At 36.2% G+C, this 27,392-nt stretch overlaps 1 protein-coding gene across 1 annotated transcript in view; it reads right to left on the bottom strand.

Annotated features, from left to right (window-relative positions):
- Positions 1 to 1,560: 1,560 nt before the first annotated feature.
- The window catches only part of ANGPT1 (angiopoietin 1), a 301,836-nt gene continuing 276,004 nt past the window's right edge, over positions 1,561 to 27,392 (bottom strand). Inside the window, exons 8-9 of the mRNA XM_055546444.1 lie at positions 17,032 to 17,162; positions 1,561 to 4,298 (exon numbers count right to left, since the gene is read on the bottom strand). Coding sequence (XP_055402419.1) covers positions 4,138 to 4,298; positions 17,032 to 17,162 — 292 coding nt within the window. The 3' untranslated portion in view covers positions 1,561 to 4,137. The remainder of the gene's footprint in view (positions 4,299 to 17,031; positions 17,163 to 27,392) is intronic.

The raw sequence follows: 27,392 nt of genomic DNA, 5'->3' as shown, positions 1-27,392 counted from the left end.
TATAAGAGGAACTTAGGTAAGGTAGTCCTAGTTTTGTGGCAAAAATAGCTGAAAATGGTACCCGCCTTTATGCCCTTTTCCCTTTATACCAAACTCAGATATTCAAAATGCATCCTATTATTCCACACCAAGTTCCCAGAATTTATTGTCAATTGTCATATAATAATTCAGCATTTAACAATTGACAGGACATCCTAAAGCAGAGAAAATAAAGGCAAAACCAAACAAATGGGACCTAATTAAACTTAAACATTTAAGTTAATTAAACTTGCTTGCACAGCATAGCAAACCATCAACAAAGCAAAAAGACAACCTACTGAATGGGAGAAAATATTTGCAAATGATTTGAGCCATGAGGGGTTAATATCCAACATATATAAACAGCTTGTACAACTCAACATCAAAAAACAAATGAGAATCCCAATTAAAAAAGGCAGAACTGAATAGACATTCTTCCAAACAGCAAAGGCAATTGACCAATAGGCACATCAAAACATGGTCAACACTGCTAACCATCAGGGAAATGCAAACCAAAACCACAATGAGGTATCACCTCACACCTGTCAGAATGGCTATCATCAAAAAGAACACACATAATAAGTGTTGGCCAGGATGTGGAGAAAAGAGAACCCTTCTACCCTTTGGTACAGTGGAGCCTTCTCGGAAAACTAAAATTTCAACTACCATCTGGCCTAGCAATTCCGCCCCTGGGTATATATCCCCAAAAGAAAAAAACCTGCTAATTTGAAAAGATACATGCAACCCAATGTTCAAAGCATTATTTATAATTCTCAAGGCATGGAAACAACCTAAATGTCCATCAACAGATGAATGGATAAAGAAGATGGGCTATACACACACACACACACACACACACACACACACACACACACACAATGGAATGTTGTTGTTGTTTAGTTGCTAAGTCATATCTGACACATCTGACCCCATGGATTGTAGGCCACCAGGCTCCTCTGTCCATGGGATTTCCCAGGCAAGAATACTGGAGTGAGTTGCCATTTCCTGCTCCAGAGCATCTTCCCAAAGCCAGGGATTGAACCCACATCTCCTGCATTGGCAGGTAGATTCTCTACCACTTAGCCACCTGGGAAGCCCATACAATGGAATACTACTCAGTTATAAAAAAAAAGAAGGAAATTTTGCCATTTGCAGCAACATGGATAGACATAGGGCAATATGCTAAGTAGAGTAAGCCAGAGAAAGACAAATACTGTATACTATCACTTACATGTAGAATCTAAAAAGTACAGCAAACTAGTGAATAAAATAAAAAAGAAGCAGACTCACAGATATAGAGAAAAAAACTACTGGTTACCACTGTGGAGAGGAAAGGGAGGAGGGGCAATAGAGAAGTAGGGTTAAAAAAAAGGCTGTTATGGGATTGTATTAAATCATATGTGTGAAACTTTTGCAAATATAGAACACTATAGAATTTAAAGAATCTATTCAATAAAAAAAGAACACAAGAAATAAAAAAAGATAATTATTGATAGGACATAACAATTACAGTAGAGATGTGGGTCTCAGACCCGTTGCTTTGATCTAATGTTCTAATGGAGCTAAGTTTTCTTATCATATCCAAGACTGAAAGATTTTTCAAAGATTGAGACTTTAGTACATTTGGTAATTTTTTTCATAGAACCCATACTTCCATATATCTCTAATTTTAAAACTTGTAAAATATTTAAAATGAGGAGTTGCACAAATATGTTACTTTCAATTTTATTTAAATCAAATAAAGCTGCCATTGATGTGCAGAAATTGGCATAGAAACTACATGAGTTTAATTCATATAAAAATTGAAAGACAAAATCCTATTACCTAATTGTCTTATCCTGAATAATTAAATGCAAAGGATATACATGTTAAATGGCCACAGTGCACATAATGGAGTCATAAAATATTTTATACTGCTTTATAATAATAAATAATTGGAACTATTTCATTTTTTAAACCCAGATAACAAAACAGTAAATATCATGCTTTTTCCCATTATTTCCTTTTATTTTTGTATTATATTGGAAAATGTATTACTTTTCAAAAGAATGGTAAGTAAAAAATCTCTAGGAACACAAAAAAACAAAACACTCACTTTCATTCACTTAAATGAAAACATCAAGGAGGTTTTCAGAGGAAGCAGCTAAACAGTGTTATGAAAGAGTCGACAAGAATAGAAAAACTGTGGAATACCTGCAAACATCAATTTTAAGGCAGAACAGGTTTGTATACACATGTAAAAGTATAAACATTTGATGGTAAACTTTGAAAAAATAATTTCTGAAAAATGTGAGTAGCTTTATTCTCTCAAATGGAGGAAACCCACAAAGGCACAAGAGATCAAGTCACCAGGCCTAAAACTGGTCTTAGTGCCCGATAAAAACTTTTACTTTTTTTAAGAAAGGAAACTCAAAGTGGATTTCAATTTGCTTATATCAGAGTATACCTTATGTTTTGATAAAAACTGTTCACGCTTATAACCTTGAGCACTTAGAGGCAGAAAGCACTTCTTGACAAAATACTGCAGTAACTTCAAATTGCCATAAATATCTGTGTCCAAAATTGACTTAAAATCAGTTAAGCCATAGAAATATTTTCATTGTGATTTATAGTAACTAGTAATTAGAATTTTCTTAGTCAAGTGACTATGATTAATTTTCTTTTTTGTTTATGTGTTTTCTTTCTGTTTGCCAATTTTTTTCCTGTAATGGTAATGTCTTAAAATCAGAAATTGCCTAACAAAACAGAGCCCAAGGTAGAAAAATATGAAGAAATAGTATATTTCATAAAGTGGTATAGTAGTTTTTTGAAAATGTGCTTATTTGCATCAATTGAGGGCAATGTTGCATATTCCAGAATAAACAGCTATTAGGTTTACTGTAGATATAAACATGCTATGTACAATGATATTTATAATTCTTCTTTCACTTTTCATAGACTTCAAAGTGTATCTTTTATAGAAACTGGAACAGAGTGAATCTGGAAAGCAAGTTTCAGTTAATTAGTAAAAATTAAATTAGCATGAAATAACAGGGTGAAGGATTGAAGATAATTATTTTAAAAATAATAAAGTTACACTTAAGTGGACACATGCAAGAAGATACTGTAAAATGACCTGTTCCAGTTTACTTGGTTTTATTTCAACTTATTACACTCTAAAATACTGCTTTCATGTATAATATCAAAAGAAATATTAAATGCATGTATATTATTTTAAGGGCTTGATGATATATTTCACATTCTTTAAACTTTACTCAGGCTATAAATATATTTATATATCAGTCAATTTTTAAAATAAATGAAAGCTGTAGCATGGGGGGAAGGATAAATTTTCATCTCATATGTCCAATAGTTGATTATGTCCATCTTTTCTGAACACTGTATCAAAAAATCAAAGAATAACGGAGTGTGTTTCTACTTCACACTGCTATTCTTCATGCACTACAATTCTTTATAGTTTACCAAAATGGAATTTACATTTGAAGATGGGTTAACTGATATCAACTAGCAAGTATGATTTAGGAATTAGACTTCTGAAATCCATTTCACTAACTCAGAGGGCAATGCTGTTCTTCCTGAACTTTTATTAAAATTGTGCAACAGTACAAACTTATTAGGTTTGCATAGAAACAACACCATTTCACTGGTGTAATATATCTTTTCCAAAGGATTATGGCAAGCCAGATTTTATTATTCATGTATACTCTTTTTGTTGTTGTTCGTTTTCTTCTTCTTCTCTCTCTCTCTTTTTTCTTTTTCTTTTTTTGGTTTTACATGAAATAAACCATATTTATCATCTGGCTACCATAGTTCCAAAATAAGATCCAGTAGTAGTTTGAAGCACAGTGAGCTTAACAGTTTCTTCCCTTTTAAAAGCATGACAGTGAATGGCAGTCTATAGTCAAGCCGTATGAACACAATCATCCCAAGCAGAGACTTTGTGAACTCAAAAGGTTCCAAATTCACAGTCAAGGACCTTGGTGACTTCACATAACTGCTACTTGTTGCTAGAAGGGAGACCATATGTTTGCTTCAGAAATTTTCAAGCAGTTTCTCATCTGGTGGCTTCTCCAGATTTCTTGGTGGCTTTTATAATTGCTCTTGACTGATGTTATGCCTTCAAAAGTCCAAAGGTCGAATCATCATAGTTGTGGAACGTAAGGAGTAACTGGGTCCTTTGAAATAATGCCATTTTATTCCATTCAGTTTTCCATGGTTCTGTCCCGCTGTATAAAACATTCCATTTAGATTGGATGGGCCACAGGCATCAAACCACCAGCCTGAAAAATTAGTTAATAATGAAAGAGAAGGAGAAGAAACAATTACATAAGTAAATTGAACATTTGGAAATTCATGCCACTTACTGAAGGGAAACATTCATACTTATGATTATTTGCAAATCAGAGGTATTCAAAAAATATCTTCCTGGTAGTGAAATTGTTTTAAATAGCATCCAACAGACAGTGTAATCAGAAAGAGGAATGCTCTCATGAAAATCAGCTTTCAGTGTCACTCCATTGGGACTCATTTCCCAATGTAATGATGGGAAGCATTTGGGTTTCAAGATACGATCTAGTCAGGCCTGGATTTGTACAAAGGGTAAGTAAAATGAAACCCTTCAGAGGCATTCCACCTGAAGCCTGTTATTGGAAATAGAACAATTAATTATTAGCAATGAAGTTCAGGAGCTTGGACAGCTAACATCTAAACAGAAAGAAATGTCCTCCATGTAGTTCATAATTTTGCCTACTGGCCCTTAGCTGCTTCTGAAATTAACTGGATACCAGAAAATAACTATGAATTTGGATGGCTATACCTTCTCTGCAGTTTATAGCAATATGGGAAGCATTCATTGAGAGTAACCACATAGTTCCTATATAGCAGCATGTTTTCCTGTGATTGTCAAAGTTCTTTCTAAACTTAGTAAAAGAAAAATTATGAGTAACATATAGATCCTGTGCTCACATAGCTCTCTGCAAGGATAACTCAGTACTTTATTTTTTAAATGAATTAAGTTCTTAGCTTTTAGATAAAACATAGTACTTTTCCCCCTCTCTCCTGAAGCAACACTACTAAAATCTTTAGGGAGAGATTTATGCCAGAGACATTCTGGCATATTTGTATTTGGATACAGTTGACCTCCCTTTGATTACAGAGTTATACCTAAGGGACTAATAGCTAAAGAAAGAGAAAGCTGTACAGCTGATGTTTAACTGTAACATGAGCATCATCTTGCAGAAACTTTAGAAAAAGTTAAATGGAGAAAAACTAGTTCTCATTTTTCAATTTTGGAGGGTGAATACAGCTGGGTTGTGTTTATAAAGTCATACTAGAGGCCTAACAAGCTATATTAATCACTAACTCATACTAGGAAAAAGTAAGGTATGTCAATGAATTTGGAAAGACACTGTATTTAATGTTTTAGCAACTGTATGCAAACAACATAGATGTTAATGTAGTCAAAACACGGGGGACAAGAAAGTTCTTATTTGGCAAGGAAGGAGGAAACTGTAAAATTCCACCTTTTTCTTCTTAGGATTAATTCCTTTAAAATTTTTTGGTAAGTACAACCAGTAAAAATATGCTATTTATATTTAAAAAAAAGGCATTCTAATAGTAAGGAATTTATTTACCCATTAAGACTCTTAAAGGACAAAATTAAACTCTACTTGATTGCTTCAGTATTTTAACTTTCTCCTCCTTTTCTATGACCTTCTTGAGGCACTCTTCCATCATGTTAACGAGCCTTTCATAGTCTTTCAAATATCCACCACGGTCTCTAAAGCAAGCACAGTTACTCGATTGTTGAGGACTACTACAAATTATAAAAGGATCCTCCAAGTTACATTAAGATACTCAGGGCAGAAGTGTGCAGATTTGTTTGGTTTATACAAAGTCATAAGAGTTCTGGAAGAGTGTGGGAAGGCAGATGTCTGTTGGAACATAGCCTGGCAATGAAGGGCACAGACTGAAGAATGCATTCATTGGGAAACTACAATGAACTTCCGAAAGAGACAAGAAAAAGTAGGGACACATGAGGGAATAGGATAAACTGATTTTATGTATCTTTCCTAACGAGTAAAGTGGGAAAATGTTCCAGGTAAGAAGAAAGGCATTTTGGAGACACTGAAAGGAGACCAGTATGGATAGGTCAAAGTTAACAAGAGCAACAGTAGCCTGAAGCTGTGAGGGTCTGAAGATCAAATCACATAGTCTTTTATTCATTATCCCTGGTTGCTCAGTGGTAATGAATCAGCCTGCAATGCAGGAGATGGGGGTTTGATGCCTGGTTAGGGAAGATCCTCTGGAGAAGCAAATGGCTCCAGTATTCTTGCCTAGGAAATCCCCTGGACAGAGGAGTCTGGCAGGCTACAGTCCATGGGGTTGCAAAAGAGTCAGACATGACTTAGCAATTAAACAACAGCAACAACAAATGAAAAGGCATGGTTTATATTCCATATTCTTAGTGCCACACCTAACAGAGTGTGCTTAGCAGATGACTGGCAAGGGCCTACAGACTTATTGACAGATTGTTTCTTCTTTTAAAGCCTCTATGGTCTGAATTAGTCTAGTTTATTTTTTTAAAGCTATATTTGATAGATACCTGTATATATAACATCCGAGTTTATTGTATTCATTTTTTCTTTCTTTATTCATTCAATTTATAATCCTCATGAAGTGTTATCATACAACACTCAACAGGACAGATGTGGTCCTTACTCTTACGGAGCTTACTCCTAATGTGACAAACAGGCAAAAAAAAATGTAGCAAATAAATAAAATACCTACAAATCATTAGGAAATGATGATGGAAAAAGGAAGAAGAAGAGGATGAGGGGAGGAGGAAACAGAGAAGAGGAGGGGGAAGTTAGAATCAGGGAGCTATGAAGGAGAATAATAGGAGACCTATTTGACTTTTCATGTTCATGGAAGAAGTTGATATTTAATGAAACTTGACAGATGAGAAGACTGAAAAGTGAAGATGGGGAAAGACTTTACTAAGCAAAGCATAGCACATGCCAATGCCATGAAGCTGAAAGAGAGTTTAGTGTTTAGGGACTAAAAGAACTTCAGTGTAGCTGGTGGTATCCAGTGGCCAAGGGAAAGACTTGCAGGAAATTAAGGTGGAAAAATGGCAATCTTGGTGGAAATTCAAACAATGTGGAAAATCTTATAGTTTATCCAGTCTACTTGTCTATCATCAGGTGAACAAGTGGAACATTCTCTAGGAATGGGAACCAATATTTTACCAGGGGAACCACATCTGCCAGGTTAAATGTTTAATTAAATATTATTTAGAGCCCTTGTTCTCTAACTGTGGTCTACCAAAGCCACCCTGAGCACATGTTGATGAAGGGGGAATCAGTTCAACAAATACTAACCAATGGACAGATAGAGGGGTCAGAGTCGAGTAAAACAAAATTCCTGACTTCAAGGAGTACACAATTTTGTGTAAGAGAGAAACAAACTGTTAAATGAGAAGGTAGCTATTTAACAGAGATGAAGAAAATCTTGGGAACAGAGGCAGAATGTCCTGTTTGTGGGTCTGTAAGGTTCACTTATCACTTGATCTGGATCCTGAAGGATGGGTGGGAGTTCACATGGTAGAAAGAGATTATCTAAAGACAGTACGTACTCTGGCAGAGCAGGAGAGAGTGCGTGCCAGCAGCGTGGCTTGGCTGCAATGCCAGTGGGTAAAGGTTTGGAGAACACAGGGCTGGCAAAATAAACAGGAACAAGAACATGGAGGTTTTTATTGTATGCTTAAAAATGCTCTTGTGGGCAATGGGGAGCCTAGAGCACCAGACCAGAAATTAGAAGACCCTGACTTTGATGCTGACTTCACCAGTTAATAGCTAAGGGATCTTAGGCAATAGTACATGTAACATTTGATATTTGAACAGTTAATATGTATCGGGACTCTGCTAAAATACTTATACGCATTTTCTCAGTTTATTCCCCACACAAACCTATGTGGTGTGGCAAGTACTAAAATGAAGACCCTGATGCTCAGACAATTTAAGGAAATTTTCCAATGTCACATAGTCACTTACCTCCCCATTCCTAAGATGTGGATCATAAATATCTAATCAACCATTTTCACAGCACAGGTGCAGAGATCATATAAGATGGCACACTATTAAAGCCTCTAAAAGCCTATCTAAATGTTCTTTTGTAAGTTATCTAGGAAGCAGGCATAAACTTTAGAGCAGGAATAAAAAGAATCAGATCTTATGGGATCATCACAATCATTTAATAATGAAGACCAAGTCATCAGTGCCAACATATTTACTTATTTGCTTGGTAGGGTTAATTAGAGAAATATGAAAATAATTTGGATTCAAATGAGTACAGTTGTTCAGTGTTCGTGTTGTAAAGATATGGCATTTAACTACCTAATATGGGTTTTATGGGCTTACGTAGGGTTTAGGAGGTAAAGAATCTGCATGTAATGGAGAGGCAGATATACAGGATAGACTTGTGGACACAGTGGGGGAAGGAGAACGTGGGACGAATTGAGAGAATAGCTTGGAAACATATACATTACCATATGTAAAATAGATAACAAATGGGAATTTGCTCTGTGACAAAAGGAGCTCAACCCGGTGCTCTGGGACAACCTAGAGGGGTGGGGTGGGGCGGGATGGAGTGGGAGATAGAAGCGGGGTTCAGGAGGGAGGGGACATTTGTATACCTATGGCTGATTCACGTTGATGTATGGCAGAAACCAACACAATACTGTAAAGCAATTATCCTCCAATAAAAAAAAAGACTGCAGAAAATAAAATGAAAGGGCAATTATTACTCATGACAATTTCAGTTGTAGTGTCAGTGTTCTTCCTAGGGTCAGGGGAGCCTGGTGGGCTGCCGTCTATGGGGTCGCACGGAGTCGGACATGACTGACGCGACTTAGCAGCAGCAGCAGCAGCAGCAGTCCTTTATAAAATACTCTGAACTTCAAGTTCGCAAAACTAGTTATCTGTATGCAAGTAAGTATTTTCTGTTTTTTCTGACAAGGAACAACAAGGAATTTCTTTGTATCAAATATTTAAGTTTGCCCACTTTCTACCTGTCTTTGAAAAAATTAAGCATGACCTGATCATTTAACACAAATCCTGAAAAGAAGTGGCTTTAAAGCATATTCATAGAAAGCAGGCTCCTGGTTGCTCCTGGTTAATCTCCTTTTGCATTCACAGATAACTATATGTACTCATGGGTCCTCGGAACAATGTAAGTTTGTGTAGATTGAAGGTATCCTTGTGAACATATAAAGGAGTATGCCTGGGTTTGCATTTTCTCTCTGATTAGATATCAAATAGCTGAATTAAATATCTTCTAAAATTCTGGGGCGATATCAACTTTGTACTTTGTTCTATAAGTGCCTGGGGATAGATGAGCAATATGTTGAATAAGTTAATTAGAAGAGGCACTTTAAGCTTTAAAGAACTTAGCAATGAAAGCAAAGGATGGAAGGGAGCAGCAGCTTCCATCTGCTGTTGGGACAACTGATAAAATGTCTTAAATGTTTTAAGATTGGCAATTGCTGAGATGAACTTTGCCAAGCATTTTTCTTCATAACCTGTAACCTTATGTATATTTTAATAAGAAATCCGAGAAGCATGTTTCTAATTCATTTACACTTAACTCATTAAAATTTAGTTTTGGAATAACTATCTTGGGCTTCCCAGGCCTTGAAAAATCATTTGAGTCTTTTATCTCTGAAGCAGAAAATTCACATTTTATCACCAATACATGAAACTTTGCCCAGAAAACAGGAACTTGATTCTAAACTTTGTACTCAGGAAGTTCAAATTTATTTGAAAGTCAGGAAACCTAACTCTCAAATTCTTCTGATCCTAAACAAAATCTCTCTCAACACTTCTTTTCTAAGGTAAAAAGTACAGCAAAATAAAAAGATCTATCTGTGGTTATGGATTTATTTCTAATCAGCAACATGCAAAAGAACTGGCACAGAGAATAACAATCTTCCTCTTTTAAGGAAGGATGAGGCTGAAAAAAAAACTGACTGATGCCATAGTGATCATCGGGACCATCATGAAAATCACTCACTGATTTCACGGGTACATATCCAGCTCCTACCCAGAACTAGCCTCAAGGAGCAGCTGCAAGCTCTTGTGTGCGGAGCCGAAGGATCCTTCCAGAACTCTGCATTCCTTCTGTCATTTCATCCCATACCCCCTTCAAGTCAAGGACTTGGCTTTTTTCCCCTTTCTCTTCTTTTTGTTCCATAGATAGAAAGTTGTTTATCCTGGCTGGTAATCTTGAATTCATTTTAATCCTTTAGGTATTCTCTTACTGCCTCTTTCCTCCTTTGGACTTCATTTTACTTTTAACTACAGTTAAGTGAGGAAATCCTCATGAAAATGGGCCTCAAACAGTAAAACAGAGCTAAATTCTTGTCTTTGAGTGCTGTTTCTTTTAAGAATGGCGGTAGAAGGAGTGGATAAGGTAATGGCTTATCTGGAGGTCATATTCAAATCCTCTGAAATTAATTCTGTGACCTTAAGCAACTTAGCTAAGCCTTCCATATCTTAGTTCTCACCAAAGATCTCTATTTCAAATGGTTTTTGGAAGTGTCCTTTAAACTATTAAGTGTGTCATTTATGATAATGCAGAAATGACTGTTATACACTAAGAGTGCAATGTATATTCACTATATTACTTATTATTAGAGTAAAATATAAACAAAATTGTTTGGCTATTCTCATCAAATATTAAGCTTTGGTGGCAGCCTTGTGTTATAGGCCTATCAGTTCTTATTCACTTTTTTCCAAATTGAACTTTTAAGAGACATTTTCTGATATTATTTTTTCCTTTTTCCAATAAATATAAACTTCCTCCCAGAGAACAGGAATATAGTCCTAAATTCTGCACTTAGAATGTTCAAATTTATTCAAAAGTTATAAACCTAACACTCAAAAATTTTCCAATATGGAATTTAGTGTTCTGGGGTTAGGTTATTCTTAAAATTTGGCTCTATTCTTTAATATTCATCCCTTTGTTCCATGTGTGTGCATGCAAATTAATATACACATGTGAAAGTGCAAGTGTTGGTTGCTCAGTAGACTGTGTCTGACTCTTTGCAACCCCATGGACTGTAGCCTGCCAGGCTCCTCTGTCCATGGAATTCTCCAGGCAACAATACTGGAGTAAGTAGCCATCAGGGAAGAATACTGCAGTAAGTAGCCATTCTCTTCTCCAAAAGATCTTCCTGACCCAGGGATTGAACCTAGGTTTCCTGCATTGTAGGCAGATCTTTACCATCTGAGCCACCAGGGAAGACATATACATACTTTGGCATTTTAAATCTAAATTCATGAAAAAGTTACATTCATATTCACATTGATTTATTTTTATGTCTTTTCACCAAGATCATTTGTGATTTTACAATATCCTTTCAGAGTCTGATAACCTACTCATGCATTTAACCAAAATTTATTAAGCACATCCTGTGAGACAAGCACTACACTAGGCCCTGAAGACACAATGGTGGAGAGCATGATGTCCCTGCTTTCAAGAAATGTACCTTTTTTGTGGAACAGGCTTATGTACTAAATAAGAAATTGCTTTGAAATGCAGTAATGCAAGGTAGATATCTGTGGTCAATCTTAAATTATCCATATGGATCTTTTCTCTCAACATGTTTGCCTAAAACCTAGGGAATGCCAGTTATCTGACAATGGTTAGCACATCCTTCCTGGGTTATCAAAAACTCTAAGATCACTTTAACCAGTTAGGGAGCCTGTTAATTTCTTCCATTTTGTCTTCTTCAAGGTTATATAGCAGGCAAGGCAAGCATTTATCAACTCTCTACTGCTAGCATCTGGTAAGTTCGAGGGTGTACTAAGAATTTATGTGTATGACTTTATCCCGTCTTTTAGAATTGAACTGAGAATATCCTTTGTTAGCTTTAGCAAAGTCTTGTCTGTCGACTGACATAGTTTATGCGTGGGAAAACAGATTGGAGTTTCTACCACAACAGATTCTTTCTGCAGAGGCTTAGGTCACATTTTTACATAGCTTTTATATTAGATACCAAATAAGAAAATTGTGTTGAAAGAAAAGGTAAGAAAAATAATGTAAAACAATACCATATTTTGTTAGGGGTCATTTTCTTTTCTTTTGGTCAGCAACCTTTAGTAATTATAGTTTCTAGCAGAATTTTAGAAAAATATATTTTGAAGAATACTAATTTGGTACCAAAGCCCATGTTTTCTTTGCATGTAAAAATCTAATGAGAAAAGGTTTTCATTTTCATAATTTGAGTCATAGTTTTTTGCATATTTAATACAATAAATTCATATAAACAATAGCATGTGTTGACTGATATTACATTTTCATTTTGTAAATATTAAATAATAGGGAAAACATTAAGTTTATAATGAAACTGATTCTTTCTTTGGATTCATGAGGGTACAAGAAGGGCTCTCCTGTGAGACTAAGAAAATATTTCCTATAATCACCTCTTAAATTTATCCCTCCCACTACTGAAATATATACATTTGTTGCAATATACTATATAAAGGGGGAACCTAAGGAGAAAACTTACACATTTTCTTAAGTTCAGTGAATCACAGAACATAGATATTTCTGGTTTATAATAAATGCACACTAACAAATCATCTCTAATGATTAGTTAAGAGGTCAGTTTCATAGAAAATGTGTGTGGCAATTTTGATTTTGAAATAGATAGCATGGTCCCATAACAACAGTGTAATAAAACATAAAAATTATTCAGTTTTTAAATTGGACAGAATAATTTCTGGTAAGGTAGAAATAAGTACATATATGTCTGGAAAAGGAAGTATAAAACACTGTGGTATCTATGTCTACTGCTGCAAATATGCTTTTTTAGTCAGCTATACTTCTTTTCCACTAACAATGAACTACAACCAAACTGAAAAATAATATTACTTGTTTTTCTCTACTGCAGCCACTAAGAGTACACAGAATAACAAACTCACAGAACTGGAAGAAAACGTAGGAGACAATCTTACGTAGACTGGCAACTAGAGGAATGTGCGTATGTAAACTCTCTCATAAAACTACCTTTATATTTTCTTGAAGGTGTCCATAACTAGACATCCACAATCTTTTCTGGAAACTCATCCCAACCTTTGATTTCTGGACACTCCATCAAAAGTCACTTTTCCCTTCCTCCAATAACGATCATGTGCTATATTTTGTCCCCAGAACTTGCTATAATGTGAAATCGTGTGTTTATCGTTTACTTTTTGTTGATGGTCTTCTTCAAAAAAACAGAGCTTTAAAAGCTCTGTTCTGTCTTGATCATTTTTCTAATTGTGGTTGACTCTTAACAGTTACTCCTTAAAATTATGTTAAGTAAATAGAAGGAAGTTAAGATGTTAGGAAGAAGGAAGAATAAAATGTTCTACTTTCTGTCTAGCTGAAATACCTTCTATTTTTAATTAAGCCTATCTCTTGTTTTTCAGTCGTTGATAGATAGGGTAACAACAATACCACCTTCTCCAACAAAAATCCCTCCATGTACTTGAAGAAAACTATTTAGGATGGTTAAGCAGGCAATAAATCTGACTTTATCCTTAATTTCTTTTAGAGTAAACAATGGAAAATATATAAATAAACAAGATAAAACAAAGCTTTAACTGATGATGACAGAGAACTAAGAATTATTAGTTTCAAAAAGCATGAAATCTATCTGCTTAAGACATGATTTTAAATATGTAATAAGTCAAAATACACACTTTTTAAAAGGAGAAGAAAAATCATTAGATGGAGAAAATGGTTCTAAGGTGAACCATGACAGAGAATATAGAACGGTGGTGGTGTGGGGGTAGTTAAGTAGAACATAAGTTTCAAATAATACTCAAGTTACCTGGACTGTCATTGACATTCACCCTTATGTACCTCAGTTCTTAGCTATCTAAATTCCACATATTAGTTTTGCAGAGTGCATCACTTTGCAAGACCTGGATTCTTTTAAAAGGATATTTGATAGGGTAGTGGTGTTTATTACAGAAACATATTTACTTAGACTATTCCAGCCCAAGCAATAAGTGGAAATTTCTTCTCCTCAATATATGTGTTTATTGATGGGTAAGAAGTAGGTCCAAGAATGATTATGGATGAAAGAACATGACAAAGTTCAATCATCTGAAGCAGAAATAAAATCACAATACTGAGCGATGTAGTTTTCTCATCATTAACCAAGAGATGCATTCTCCTCTTTGCTTTGCTCAATATTTTCATTATTATGACAGTAATATGAACATATTGGAACACTATTCTAAGTAAACATTTGAACAATTTTACTGTTGGTCTTTCATGTGTTGTATTTATTTGATAAGAAAAAAATATCTGTAAAAACAGACATGGAGAAAATGAAGTACACGTCTATATTAAAGTGGGCAAAAAAAGTACAATCAAAGTCTGTTTGTTCTTGTATAAAGTTGCTGATAATTTCACTTAAAGGATCAAGGAGGTAATAAAAAGTGGTATTTTCTTTTAGGAAAAAAAAGTTCAAAACCTAACCTGTGGGTAACATTTTCAAAATATTCTAAATTTGTAACAGCTAAAATTGCATATAAAAGACTTTTGAATGTGATGTCAAAATGGCATTTTTAAAGCTTAAGGAGGAGGATATGACAGAGGCAGAATCATAACAAGCTGGCTTTGGTAATGATAAGGCCAGTCTGATGTTGAAAAGATGTTACTATAAGTGGAGTGGATTGGAATCCAAATGGGATGTGATTTGGTAGTGGTAGTAATGAAGGGCCTGGGTATGGTGATGAAGTTGGAAAGATTTTTCCAAAATGTTGCCTCTATACTCTTTCATGCTTTGTTAACTAATGAGAAAAAATTTATTTCATTGGTTTCAAAATCTGAAAGTGACTTCAAGGGTTCCAAGATGGTTATTCATTCATTCATGCAACACATATTTTATTGAGTTCCTATGTGCCACAATCTACCAAGCTAGATGTTAAGGATAAAATGATGAATATTTAATTACTTTCATTTTCCTTATGTACAAAACATACAATCGAGTTTCTCTCCCTGTGTCTCTCATAGAGTTGGTTTGGGATTCAAGGAAGATAGTACAACACATATGTAACAGGTAATAATATATAATAATAATGATAGTAATACTATATTTGGAGAAGTAAAATGTTAGATTTAGAGAGTTTTTTCTCTACTAGCATGAATTTGTTATAGGATAACAAACAGAGGATAAGAATAGTTAAAGGTGGGAGTGATTACTCTTCCATTAAGAGAGGGAAACAACACTAAAACTGTGAGAAGAGAGACACTGGGAAAAAGCTTCCTTTACAGTTTTGCTTGGTGCCAACTCTTTTATGCCAGAGCCTGGAACAATTTTGAGCGACATCATTTGCCGTAAGGTTTTAATTCAGTTGTTTCTTAGACTTCACTCAGTCATTTATCAACTTCACGAGCAGTTTTTGCCAGGCCCATTTATAACTTTTATTAATATTTAATGAATATTTTTCTTGAAATCAATGATTTGTTAAATATCAAATATTGTGAATCCTTTTTAAAATGCAAAGTTTACATCATTCCTTTAAAAAGGAAATCAGCACCACCTTCTATAATAAAAGGGAGTAAAATTAAAACATAAAACTCAGTAAAATTCAAAAAAAACATTTTAATTAATTTGAGGTAGATGCTATTGCCTTACCAGGGTCTTGAGACTGAGGCTGAAGAGTTTGCTCCTTCTTTGGTAAGAAGAGTAATTATTAAGTGCTGAAAAAGTATAGATAAACTAGTCCTAAACTGAGAATTTCTCTTTGACACACAAGTCAGGAAAAAATATTTAAAAAGTGAAAGAGGATAAACTCTCTTACTCAGTGATATATATTTTTAATGGTATCTTCTATACCAGCTAAATTGGGCTCCAAAATCACTGCAGATTGTGACTGCAGTCATGAAATTAAAAGATGCTTGCTCCTTGGAAGAAAACTTATGACTAACCTAGACACCACATTAAAAACCAAAGACATTACTTTGCCAACAAAGGTCCATCTACTCAAGGCTGTGGTTTTTCCAGTAGTCATGAATGGATGTGAGAGTTGGATTATAAAGAAAGCTGAGTGCTGAAGAACTGATGCTTTTGAACTGTGGTGTTGGAGAAGACTCTTGAGAATCCCTTGGACTGCAAGGAGATCCAACCAGTCCATCCTAAAGGAAATCCATCCTGAATATTCATTGGAAGGACTGATGCTGAAGCTGAAACTCCAGTACTTTGGCCACCTGATGCAAAGAACTGAATCATTGGAAAAAACCCTGATGCTGGGAAAGATTGAAGGCAGGAGGAGAAGGGGATGACAGAGGATGAGATGGCTGGATGGCATCACTGACTCGATGGACATGAGTTTGAGCAAGCTTCAGGAGTTAGTGATAGTCAGGGAGGCCTGGTGTGCTACAGTCCACGGGGTTGCAAAGAGCAACTGAACCGAGAAACTGAACTGAACTGATACCAGCTAAATGTCTTGCAGAGGTCAATACCTTATAATGTAAAAGCACTGGCATAGCTAGTTAGAATTGCAAAACATTAGACCTAGCTCCATCTCTCTTCCCTCTTGACTCCATTTCAATAGAATGATCAATTACACAGTTGTAAAGCATTTTGTAAGAAAGTTTGGGTTTTTGCTTTTTCTGTATACTGAATATTCAAATTGTTGTTCATTCCACCACAGGGATCATTATGAGTATTTAGAAAGTAGGATAAGGGGGACTTCAAGAGGTTGAAGAATTTATTCAGAACCAAGCTTAGCACACCCCCACCATACATGCTGGGGGAGGAGGCAAACTTCTAAATATGCTAACAATGTCTTGCACAAGAACATGTGGTAAATTAGTGGGCAGAGCAAAATGATCTCTAGGGACTTGCTCTTCATTTCCTGACCAGAAGATCATAGTCTTTTCTCACAGATAAGAAACCTCAAGCCTCAAACCAATGAAACATAACTTAGAGAATGGCCCCATAGGACTTACCTCCTGTTAGCATGAGGGCACATTTGCACATGCAATTGTCATTATCAGCATCTTTAGTGCTGAAATCAGCACCATGCAAGATCAGGCTGCTCTGTTTTCCTGCTGTCCCAGTGTGACCCTTCAAATACAACCTGAAGTTAAAAAAAAAAAAAAAAAAAAAAGAAAAGTCATTCAATAGAATAATAGAACCCAGAAGACTGGTTTGCTGAATGTTTGGCTTTTTCATCATTTTCTCCCTTCTCTGAACTCAGCCCTTCAACAGACTGTTTTATAAGATCAAAGCTCTCTGAACAAAAGAAAGACAGAGAATGGGGTAGGAGGAAAAAAGAAGGAAAGGAGGGAGGCAAGATTCCACTTTACAGACAAGTAAAATTCTCTACCTGTGGGTAGAGAAGTCAAGTGGACCTTAGGAAGCATCACTATGAACATAACTAGAGGAAGTGATGGAATTCCAGTTGAGCTATTTCAAACCCTGAAAGATGGTGCTGTTAAAGTGCTGTACTCAACATGTAGCAAATCTGGAAAACTCAGCAGTGGCCGCAGGACTGGAAAAGGTCAGTTTTCATTCCAATCCCAAAGAAAGGCAATGCCAAAGAATGTTCAAACTACCACACAATTGTACTTATCTCACACGCTAGCAAAGTAATACTCAAAATTCTCCAAGCCAGGCCTCAATGTACGTGAACTGTGAACTTCTGGATGTTCCAACTTGGACTTAGAAAAGGCAGAGGAACCAGAGATCAAATTGCCATCATCTGTTGGATCTTCAAAAAAGCAAGAGTTCCAGAGAAACATTTACTTCTGCCTTTTTGACTACACGAAAGCCTTTGATTTGTGGATCACCACAAACTGTGGAAAATTCTAAAAGAGATGGGAATCCCAAACTCTCTTACCTGCCTCCTAAGAAATCTGTATGCAGGTCAAGAAGCAACAGTTAGAACTAGACATGGAACAACAGACTGGTTCCAAATTGGGAAAGGAGTACGTCAAGGCTGTATGTTGTCATCCTGCTTATTTAACTTATATGCAGAGTACATTATGTGAAATGCCAGGCTGGATGAAAAACAAGCTGGAAACAAGACTGCTGGAAGAAATATGAATAAACTCAGATATGCAGATAACACCACCCTTATGGCAGAAGCAAAGAAGAACTAAAGAGCCTCTTGTTGAAAGTGAAAGAGCAGAGTGAAAAAGTTGGCTTAAAGTTCAATATTCAGAAAACTAAGATCATGGCATACGGTCCCATCACTTCATGGAAAATAGATGGGGAAAAAATGGAAACAGTGACAGACTTTATTGTTTTGAGCTCCAAAATAAGATGGTGACTCCAGCCATGAAATTAAAAGACACTTGCTCTTTGGAAGAAAAGCTATGACCAACCTAGACAACATATTAAAAAGCAGAGACATTACTTTGCCAATAAAGGTCCATCTAGTCAAAGCTATGGCTTTTCTGGTAGTCATGTATGGATGTGAGAGTTGGATTATAAAGAAAGCTGATTGCTGAAGAATTGATGCTTTTGAACTGTGGTATTGGAGAAGACTCTTGAGAGTCCCTTAGATAGCAAGGAGATCCAACCAGTCCATCCTAAAGGAAATCAGTCCTGAATATTCATTGGAAGGACTGATGCTGAAGCTGAAGCTCCAATACTTTGGCCACCTGAGGTGAAGAACTGACTCATTGGAAAAGACCCTGATGCTGGGAACGGTTGAAGGCAGGAGGAGAAGGGGATGACAGAGGATGAGATGGTTGGATGGCATCACCAACTTGATGGACATGAGTTTGAGCAAGCTCCAGGAATTGGTGATGGACAGGGAAGCCTGGCATGCTGCAGTCCATGGGGTCGCAGAGTCGGACATGACTGAGCAACTGAACTGAACTGAAAATTCTCTACAGCTTGTGTGCTTGATGTTTGTTTTACCATGTATACTCAAACTTATATCGTTCTGATAATGCAAGATCTACCAAAGGAAAATGGGTTTATTTTTATTACTGTAAGTATTAATCTCTAAACAAAGTACATAGAGTGTTGCTATAGCTTATATCATTTTGTTAATATTAATATTGATGATGTGCTAAAGGGTATTTACTCTGTGACAAGCACTTTGTTAAATGCTTTCCTGGTGTTATTTAATTTTTATAGTAAATCTGTGATTCAGGTATCAACATTCCAATTTTTCATTCTAAGCCCAAAGAGGCTTATGGCAATTGTTGACTATAAAATCCAAGTTCTTATTAATCATTGCTGCTGCTGCTAAGTTGCTTCAGTTGTGTCCGACTCTGTGCAACCCCATAGACAGCAGCCCACCAGGCTCCGCCGTCCCTGGGATTCTCCAGGCAAGAACACTGGAGTGGGTCATTAATCATTATGTATCCACTAAACAAATATTTGTTAAGCACATACTATGTATCAATAATTGTTCTCAGCATTTAAGATATATCATTAAATAAAACAAATGGAACGTCACCATGCCCTGAGGGACCTACATTCTGGTGGTATACCTAAAACTAATTTCAAAGCCCCAACTGTTTAACCTCAAATATGGCATTCTTCAAAACCCTGCTTTACTCTCTAGGAACATTTCTCATATAAAATTTACATTAACCTAGATCGTGGACTCTCCAACAGTTGCCCGTACATCAAATCATCTGGTTATCTGTAAAAAGACCTACTCACTGGACTGAGGAATGTATGGTTTCAACTCGCACCTCAGATTACTCTTGCACACTGTCCAAGGAGAACATTTTGAAAAATATTTGTCTAGAATTCAAAAACTAGTGAACAAAACACAGTAGTTGCCTAATGTAGTTCCCTCACATCTGCTTATTTCCTATGGACCTGACATGCTGCTTTCATATCCATCTGGGTACTTTGAACAAATGCAAACTTGCTCAGCTCCTTCACTGGCTCCTTGGGACTCAAAATAGTTAAGGTTGTCAGTAGCCTGTGTTTGATACTCAGTCTTCTCTGACTGAGACCTTCCCCTCTCTCTAGCTCTGCCTAATATCCCTCTGTTCTCATTCATCAAAGTCATCTAGCAAGACTCCCTTCAAATCCATGTGTGTTACCACTTTTTGTGCCTGAGTCTCATTTATGAATCTTCTCCACCCACAGTACAGATAATGGGTGATTAAAGCTCTGTATGAATAAGATGCTACCAGGACTGAGACCAGCTCTGAGCAAAATTTTACATTATTATTAAACAGATAATAAATATCAGTTAATATTTTGAAGATACATATGTAAGTATATTTTCCATATAAATATGATGTGTTTGCACCTAAGGACATGTACTGTCCCATTATTATTTTGTAAGGGTGATATATTTTTAGCAAATAACAGTACTGTTGTATGACTGTGCCAAAATAGTTTACAAATACATTCTGCAGAGACTTTTCAGCAAGAGCGAAACATACAACTAAACCCTCCTCAAGTTTCAGTTGTTTCAATAATTAATAGAACTTGTAGCTAACAGAACACTGAAGGAAGCTTCTAATGCTGAATTATCACATAAAAGCTTACATTTTAAAACTCTGGAGATGTCAAGCTAAAAGCCACACATAACACAAAACTGTAGAATTTCCAACTGGGAATTTGCATTTTACATTGTAGGCAGCCCATGTGGAGGTGCGTTTCACCAGGGGAAAGCAAGGTGAGAGGTTACCAAGGGGAGTCCTAGGAATGTGTTACCTGAGTGAATTCACAAGACTTTCAAGATATGGTCTGAAGTTTTAAACTGATCACTTTCTCAGCCTCTCAGAGGCAGACACACAACTTGAAAAACGGAGGGAGACTTATGTCCGGTCTCCATTTCCAGTCAAAATAGGGGGCCCAGTCTCATGTTCTCCTTAGAGGGAGTTTCACACAGAAAGCCAAATTATAATCAGAAAGTTGCTTGGTTGGTGAACACATAATCGGAGTCTGGGGACAAGGATGAATGACTTCAAAATTAAGTAGCTATGACTCTGCTGGCCTGAAATCTCCCTTTCCACTGGGAGTGGGTAAATTTAGCCCACAGGCGCTCTTGGATGAGTGATGCTAATTCCCACTCTGATTCTTGGATTCTCTATAATTTGTGATGACTTTCCTTCTTATTGGTTTAAGGTAAGTCAATACCATTTTCCCTGCAGTAGCTTTAAGCTCACTAATGGGGATAGACTTTCTAGGACACAATGATTTTCTACATTGTATTCTGTGGATAAGTGAGCACAAATGTTAAGTTGATAGTAACTGAGTGACTAGATGTACTGAACGTAATTTATACTTTTATGTGTGCCTGTACTAAGTTGCTAGAGTTCAGTTCAGTTCAGTTCAGTCGCTCAGTCATGTCCGACTCTTTGTGACTCCATGAACCGCAGCACAGCATGCCTCCCTGTCCATCACCAACTCCTGGAGTTCACCCAAACCCATGTCCATTGAGTCAGTGATGCCATCCAACCATCTCATCCTCTGTCGTCCCCTTCTCCTCCTGCCCTCAATCTTTCCCAGCATCAGGGTCTTTTCCAGTGAGTCAGCTCTTTATATCAGGTGGCCAAAGTATTGGAGTTTCAGATTCAGAATCAGTCCTCTAATGAATATTCAGGACTGATCTTCTTTAGGATGGACTGGTTGGATCTCCTTGCAGTCCAAGGAACTCTCAAGAGTCTTCTCCAACACCACAGTTCAAAAGCATCAATTCTTCGGCACTCAGCTTTCTTTATAGTCCAACTCTCACATCCATACGTGACCACTGGAAAAACCATAGCCTTGACTAGACGGACCTTTGTTGGCAAAGTAATGTCTCTTGCTTTTTAATATTGCTTTTAAGTTGCTTCAGTAGTGTCCAACTCTTTGTGACCACATGGACTGTAGCCCACAAGGCTCCTCTCTCCATGAGATTCTCCAGGCAAGAATACAAAAATGGGTTGCCATGCCCTTCTCCAGGGGATCTTCCAGACCAAGGGATCGAACCTGTGTCTCTTATGTCTCCTGCATTGGCAGGTGGATTCTTTACTGCTAGCACCACTTGGGAAGCCCTAATACTTTTATATGAGGGTTGTAATTTAAGCCTCATCATTTGCAAGGGTTTCTTTGTGTTACCAAGGCAATGGGAATGCACAATTAGAAATTTGGGAAATAGAGAAAAGCAAAAAGAATTACTTTTGACATTATGGTTTACATACACTTAGTCTTTTCCTTGTTTTTTTCCTCTCCAAATAGAAAATATTATTTATATCTAATGAAGGAGACACAGGTTCCATCTCCAGGTTGGGAAGATTTCTCAGAGGAGGGTATGGCAACTCATTCAAGTATTCTTGTCTGGAGAATCCCATTCTCAGAGGTGCCTGGTGGGCTACAGTCCATAGGGTTGCAAAATGTTGGACAGGACTGAAGTGAATGAGCACGCATGCATACATTAATATCTGATTATATTCTATAAACAATTTTGAACAATGGGAGTAAAGTTTCTGCCCACAGGCTCATCTCAACTACACTCCGGAAGTAATCGCTTATGTCAGTTTTGTACCCTTTAAAGTTTCTTCTCATATAAACGCAAATGAAAATAAAATAATGTTTTTTAACAACATATTTTTCATATAAGATTTTATGACTATGTTTCCATACCACCACATATTCTTCTTCAACATCATTTGGAAGCTATCCTATATCATCAATTGTCAAAAGTTTAAGAGTGTCTTTATATATCTCTAAACATATATGTAAGTATATATGTTAGGGTTAGAATAAACTGTAGAATAAATATCTACAGTGTTGTTTTGTTATGACCTGCACCAGCATGCAGCTCATCAACAATGGATGTTAGGATCTGTGGGTAAAAGGAGACATTTTTCTAGATCCACTTAATCAAGACTTGAAGGTCACTCTTACAGTCCTGTTAGCTCTTCTTTGTATTACTGATAAAAATCTTACAACTGGTCTCAATGTCTTGAGCCCTGATCCTTCTCCTTCTCCTGAAAATCATTCTCTATGTGGCTCATGCAAAACATGCCTCTCATTGTAATTCCTCTGCTCTGGTTAAAAGCCCTCAGTTGTTCTCCCAACACATGAAAGGTACAGTCCAAGTTTCTTATTGTGGTTTATAAGGACTTTGAAGATCTAGCCCTCCTCCACTTTCTCCCACACCAACCCCACACCTCCCATCTCTTATTTCATGCACACATACATAATGCTCCAGGCTTACCAAACACTTGCTCCCTCAAAGCATCATATTCTCATTTCTCTGTCCTCTCTTCCTGGAAGGCCTAGAATTTCTATCTGCTGAACCCCTACTCATCTTTGAAGATTTATTTCAAGTATAATCTCAAAGAACATCAGATGGATACCTCTATGATGAAACTTAACTGTGCTATATTTTAGTTGCCTTTTCTTGTTTTCTCTCATAATAAATTGTAAGCTCCTTGAGGCATAAGATGTGTCTGATGTATCTTACACAACTGAATCACCAGAATCTAGAATAAACAGCGTCTGATACTGAAGGAAAGCTCAATATTTACTGAATAAATAAATTATGAATGTGAACTAATGATTTGTATAATTAATTTTCAGTCGGCTGAAGGTAGCAAGTAAAATCAAATCCAAATAAAAATAGCTCTAATAACTAAAATACGCCTGGCCCATATTTTCAGAAAGACAGCTTTTGCATCTTATTTAGCCAGGTACTTGTCAACCAAGTGAATAATTTAAAAATACACACACACATATGTTTCTCTTGATCTTTCCAATTCTGTTTTTGTTCTCATATTCTCAGAGACTCCAGGATATGAAAACATGTCTGATATATTATGCAGGTAGAATAAAGGAAGAGAACTCATGTCTCAATTCTCATTAGTTCTTATGTGATATTGAATGACTCATTTGTATTGTGTTCATAGCCAACTGATATCAGAGAACATTCAAAATACAAAAATGCTTATGGTAAATTCTTTAGCTAAAATTATTTCAAAAACAAAAAGCCAAATAAGGTGTAAAATATTTTCTTAAGGGCCTGCCCAGTCTAGGGATCTTGAAAACAAGAAGCAGAAGCGCAGGGAAGTCCCGAGATGGTGCACTGTAAATACTGGGACGTACATGGCTGCAATGATTTAAAAGGAGAAGCAAGGGCTTGGCAAAAGAGGGGCAGGGAGTCAAAAAAGTAGGAACTTCCAGTTACAAAATAAACAAATCTTGGGGATGCAATGTATGGTATGGTGATTATAGTTAATAATACTGTATTGTATACTAGCAAGTTCCCAGGAGAATATATCTTAAAAGTTTTCATCTCAAGAAAACAAAATTTAACTATGTATGGTGATGGGTGTTAACTAGGCTTATTGTGGTGATTATTTTGCAGTATATACATATAGGCATATAGTAAATCATTTTGCTTACACCTGAAACTGATATAATGTTATATGCCAATTATATCTCAGTAACACATAATAGAAGAGAGCAATATTTTTAGGAACAGTGGATTTTTCACCATACAAGTCTGAGCAGAACTTGTAATTTATATACAGGAGTATTCATCCCCTCTATGTTTATATCCTTAACATGTTGCAGGGGGCTGCTTATATGTTTCTAAGCAAGAGTTGTTCTCTTGCACTGGGAAATAGAGATGGTATTTCTTAAATATAAATTTTTCAACACTCTTTTAAGATATTTACAAATGAGGACAAGTGTGCTTCTGCAGAATCCCACAAGGATTCTGGGAGTAATGGCATAATCAAGGATAGGTCTTTTCACAGTTAAGGGGCTCATTCGTTCTTAGCAGCTATTTAGCTAGCACAGAATAGCAATTATTAACCCAAAGCTAACAATCATAGTTGGTTATTTGATAGGGCCAGACTAAGTGCTGGCCATTCACTAATGCCAAGTATTTTTTTTCTAGTTAGATAAGAATACTTATTTGAATTGAGCCTCAAACAGAATATTTATGTGGTTCTTTTTATTAGAGGTTCTGGTTAATTTCTAAAAGCTTTATGTATAATTAACTATCCATGACTTTCTCTATTCTGCTAATGGAATGTCACTTTACAAAAGAAAAGTCAATATACAGAAGGGCCAAAGTCAGCAGTGCGTCTGACTCTGCTGAAAAGGACTTAAAGTGTGAGTCACTGGAGAGAATGCTTCCCCCAAAATAACACTATGAGAATCTTGGACATTTATTTCTTGTGTTCAGCTAGTGTAGATGGGGCTTACATGAAGGATGATGTGTTAGGAGATAAAAAGCAAATGTTATTTCAGAGCAAAGAATTTGGCTTAGGAACTGAAATATGAAGGATGCTAAAGCAACAACAACCAACAAAAAATAACAATAGCACAAAACCCCCAAAGAACACCATTAGTTGTGACCAAAAAGGCAGCCACAAAATAAAATCATGGCATTTATCCTTTTAAACCTATTTTCCCTAATTAAGGGGAAAAAATATGAGTACCATTTGGTCAGTGACTGTAAAGAATGTCAGTATTTTAATTTTTTCAGTTAGCATCTGAAGGGAAAATGAAGCATTCATACTGAAATTAGTCATGATTTTCTAGTCATTCTTGTTGAAAATATACTTTTTCTTTCGCTTACGGAAGTTGCAATAACTAGAAAGACTAAATCATATTTCCTAATGAATGTAGGACAATAGTGCTTTCTATTTTGGAGAAGTAGGTTTCAAAATATACAGCTGTATCATGTAAGTGATTCTATAATGTTCTTTTCTTTAAAATAAGCAGCCCAATACCACGCGTCCAGTTTCTCACTGACTTTGTCGACCTAAGGGACTGTCATACCTCTCACGTTTTTACATCTTCACTGTACTGTGGCGGGGGGCGGGTACGAGGGGAGGGTCTCTTTCATTATCCAAGGCAGTGGGAGTTGTATGTATGACAAATTGAAGTTTGGCCTCAGTTCCTTTAAACAGTAGACAGGCTCTTAGATATCTGAACTTTAAGGTCTTACGTACTGACAAGCTGAGCAGATTTTTATTTTGGCTCTGAGTTCTCTCCCTGCCACCATATGGAACTAGTTTGTCTTTTTCATAATCACTTGAAGAAAATGCAAAATAACCCCCACAGTTCTTTCAGAGCCTGGTAGCAATGACTCAATTTGACAGAGTTTCCCAACACTGTTATGTCTTCTGGTTGCTGCTCCAGGGCTGTCTCTGCTTTAACCACCCTCCCTTCCCTGCCCCTACCCTACTGAAAGGGCTGGGCACCAGCAAAGAGTGATACCAGAACATATCTTTTAGCACTGAGTTTAAATGATATTGGTAATGTCTTTTGCTGAAAGTAAAGACAATATTTCTCTTGTCAATCTATATAGAGAGAAACTAGTGTTTGCCTTAGTGTAGACTTCTAGCAAGATTAGGCATTTATTTGGTGTCATGAAGAGGTCGTAGAGAGGTATACAATGATTAGTATGTATGAAAGAAGGTAAGGGAAAAAAATCAAAAGATGCCAAAGTGTTCAAAAAGTTTGGTGGAAAAAATTAGCCTTGCAATCTATGGAGGACGTGGACTTTGCGAGAGGGATGAGGAGGGTATTTTCAATAAAAGGGGTGTGAAATTCATAGCATAATTAAAGTGAAGTAATTTAAGATCAAAAAAAGTAAGATATAAATGGGACTCATCAGTCCTTTGAATGTGTTGGGAATGTCGAGTGAAAAGGCAGGCAAAGAACTTATTTAGATACTAAGCACTTAAGATAGATTTTTATTCCTTTTTTCATTTCTATTAGTATTTGAAGCTGAAAATTACTTGTTTTGTTTTTATATATTGGTCTTTTTGTTAAGTAGAGTTCTACAATGGGAATTACTAAGGCTGGAAGTCTTGAGATAAAGACAAGAATATAAATTTTATCTTAGCACAAAGAAGACTTGAGCTCTATATTAGCCATTCCTAATATAGTAAACTTATTTCTAGTTAAACAATGTTTTCTATTTCCTTTCAAAATAGCATCATCAAGATAAACATTTTATTCTCTTTATATAAAGAGATTGTGCAGGATTGTGCAAGTACATATTGGACTTATAAATGACCAGAACTTTACTGAACCAATCCTTTGCTCCCAAGTCTAAAATCAACCATCTTTCAAGACAAAGTATTATGCAGGAAGCCTTTTCTCTTCTTTTTCCTATAAATTGCCATTGCACAGATAAGTTGCTTCTCCTGTGGCATATCTCATTTTGCCTATTGTAGGACTTCTCTTTACATATGTGTCTTTTCTTCCTCATTAGTCTGTTAAGTATTTGATGAGAAGTCTTCCTGTCTTAGCCATCTTTGTAAACTCCATATATGATTTACATGATAGGTATTAACAAATATTTATTGAGTCAATATGAATTAAGAATTCAAACTGTTATGATTTACTTATCACAAGAGATTGTTTATATGTA

The sequence above is a fragment of the Bubalus kerabau genome, chromosome 14, assembly GCF_029407905.1.
Source record: "Bubalus kerabau isolate K-KA32 ecotype Philippines breed swamp buffalo chromosome 14, PCC_UOA_SB_1v2, whole genome shotgun sequence".
NCBI classification, from domain to species: Eukaryota; Metazoa; Chordata; class Mammalia; order Artiodactyla; family Bovidae; genus Bubalus; species Bubalus kerabau.
Note: the sequence above shows the minus strand (reverse complement) of the source record. Positions and strands in the feature narration are given on the sequence as shown.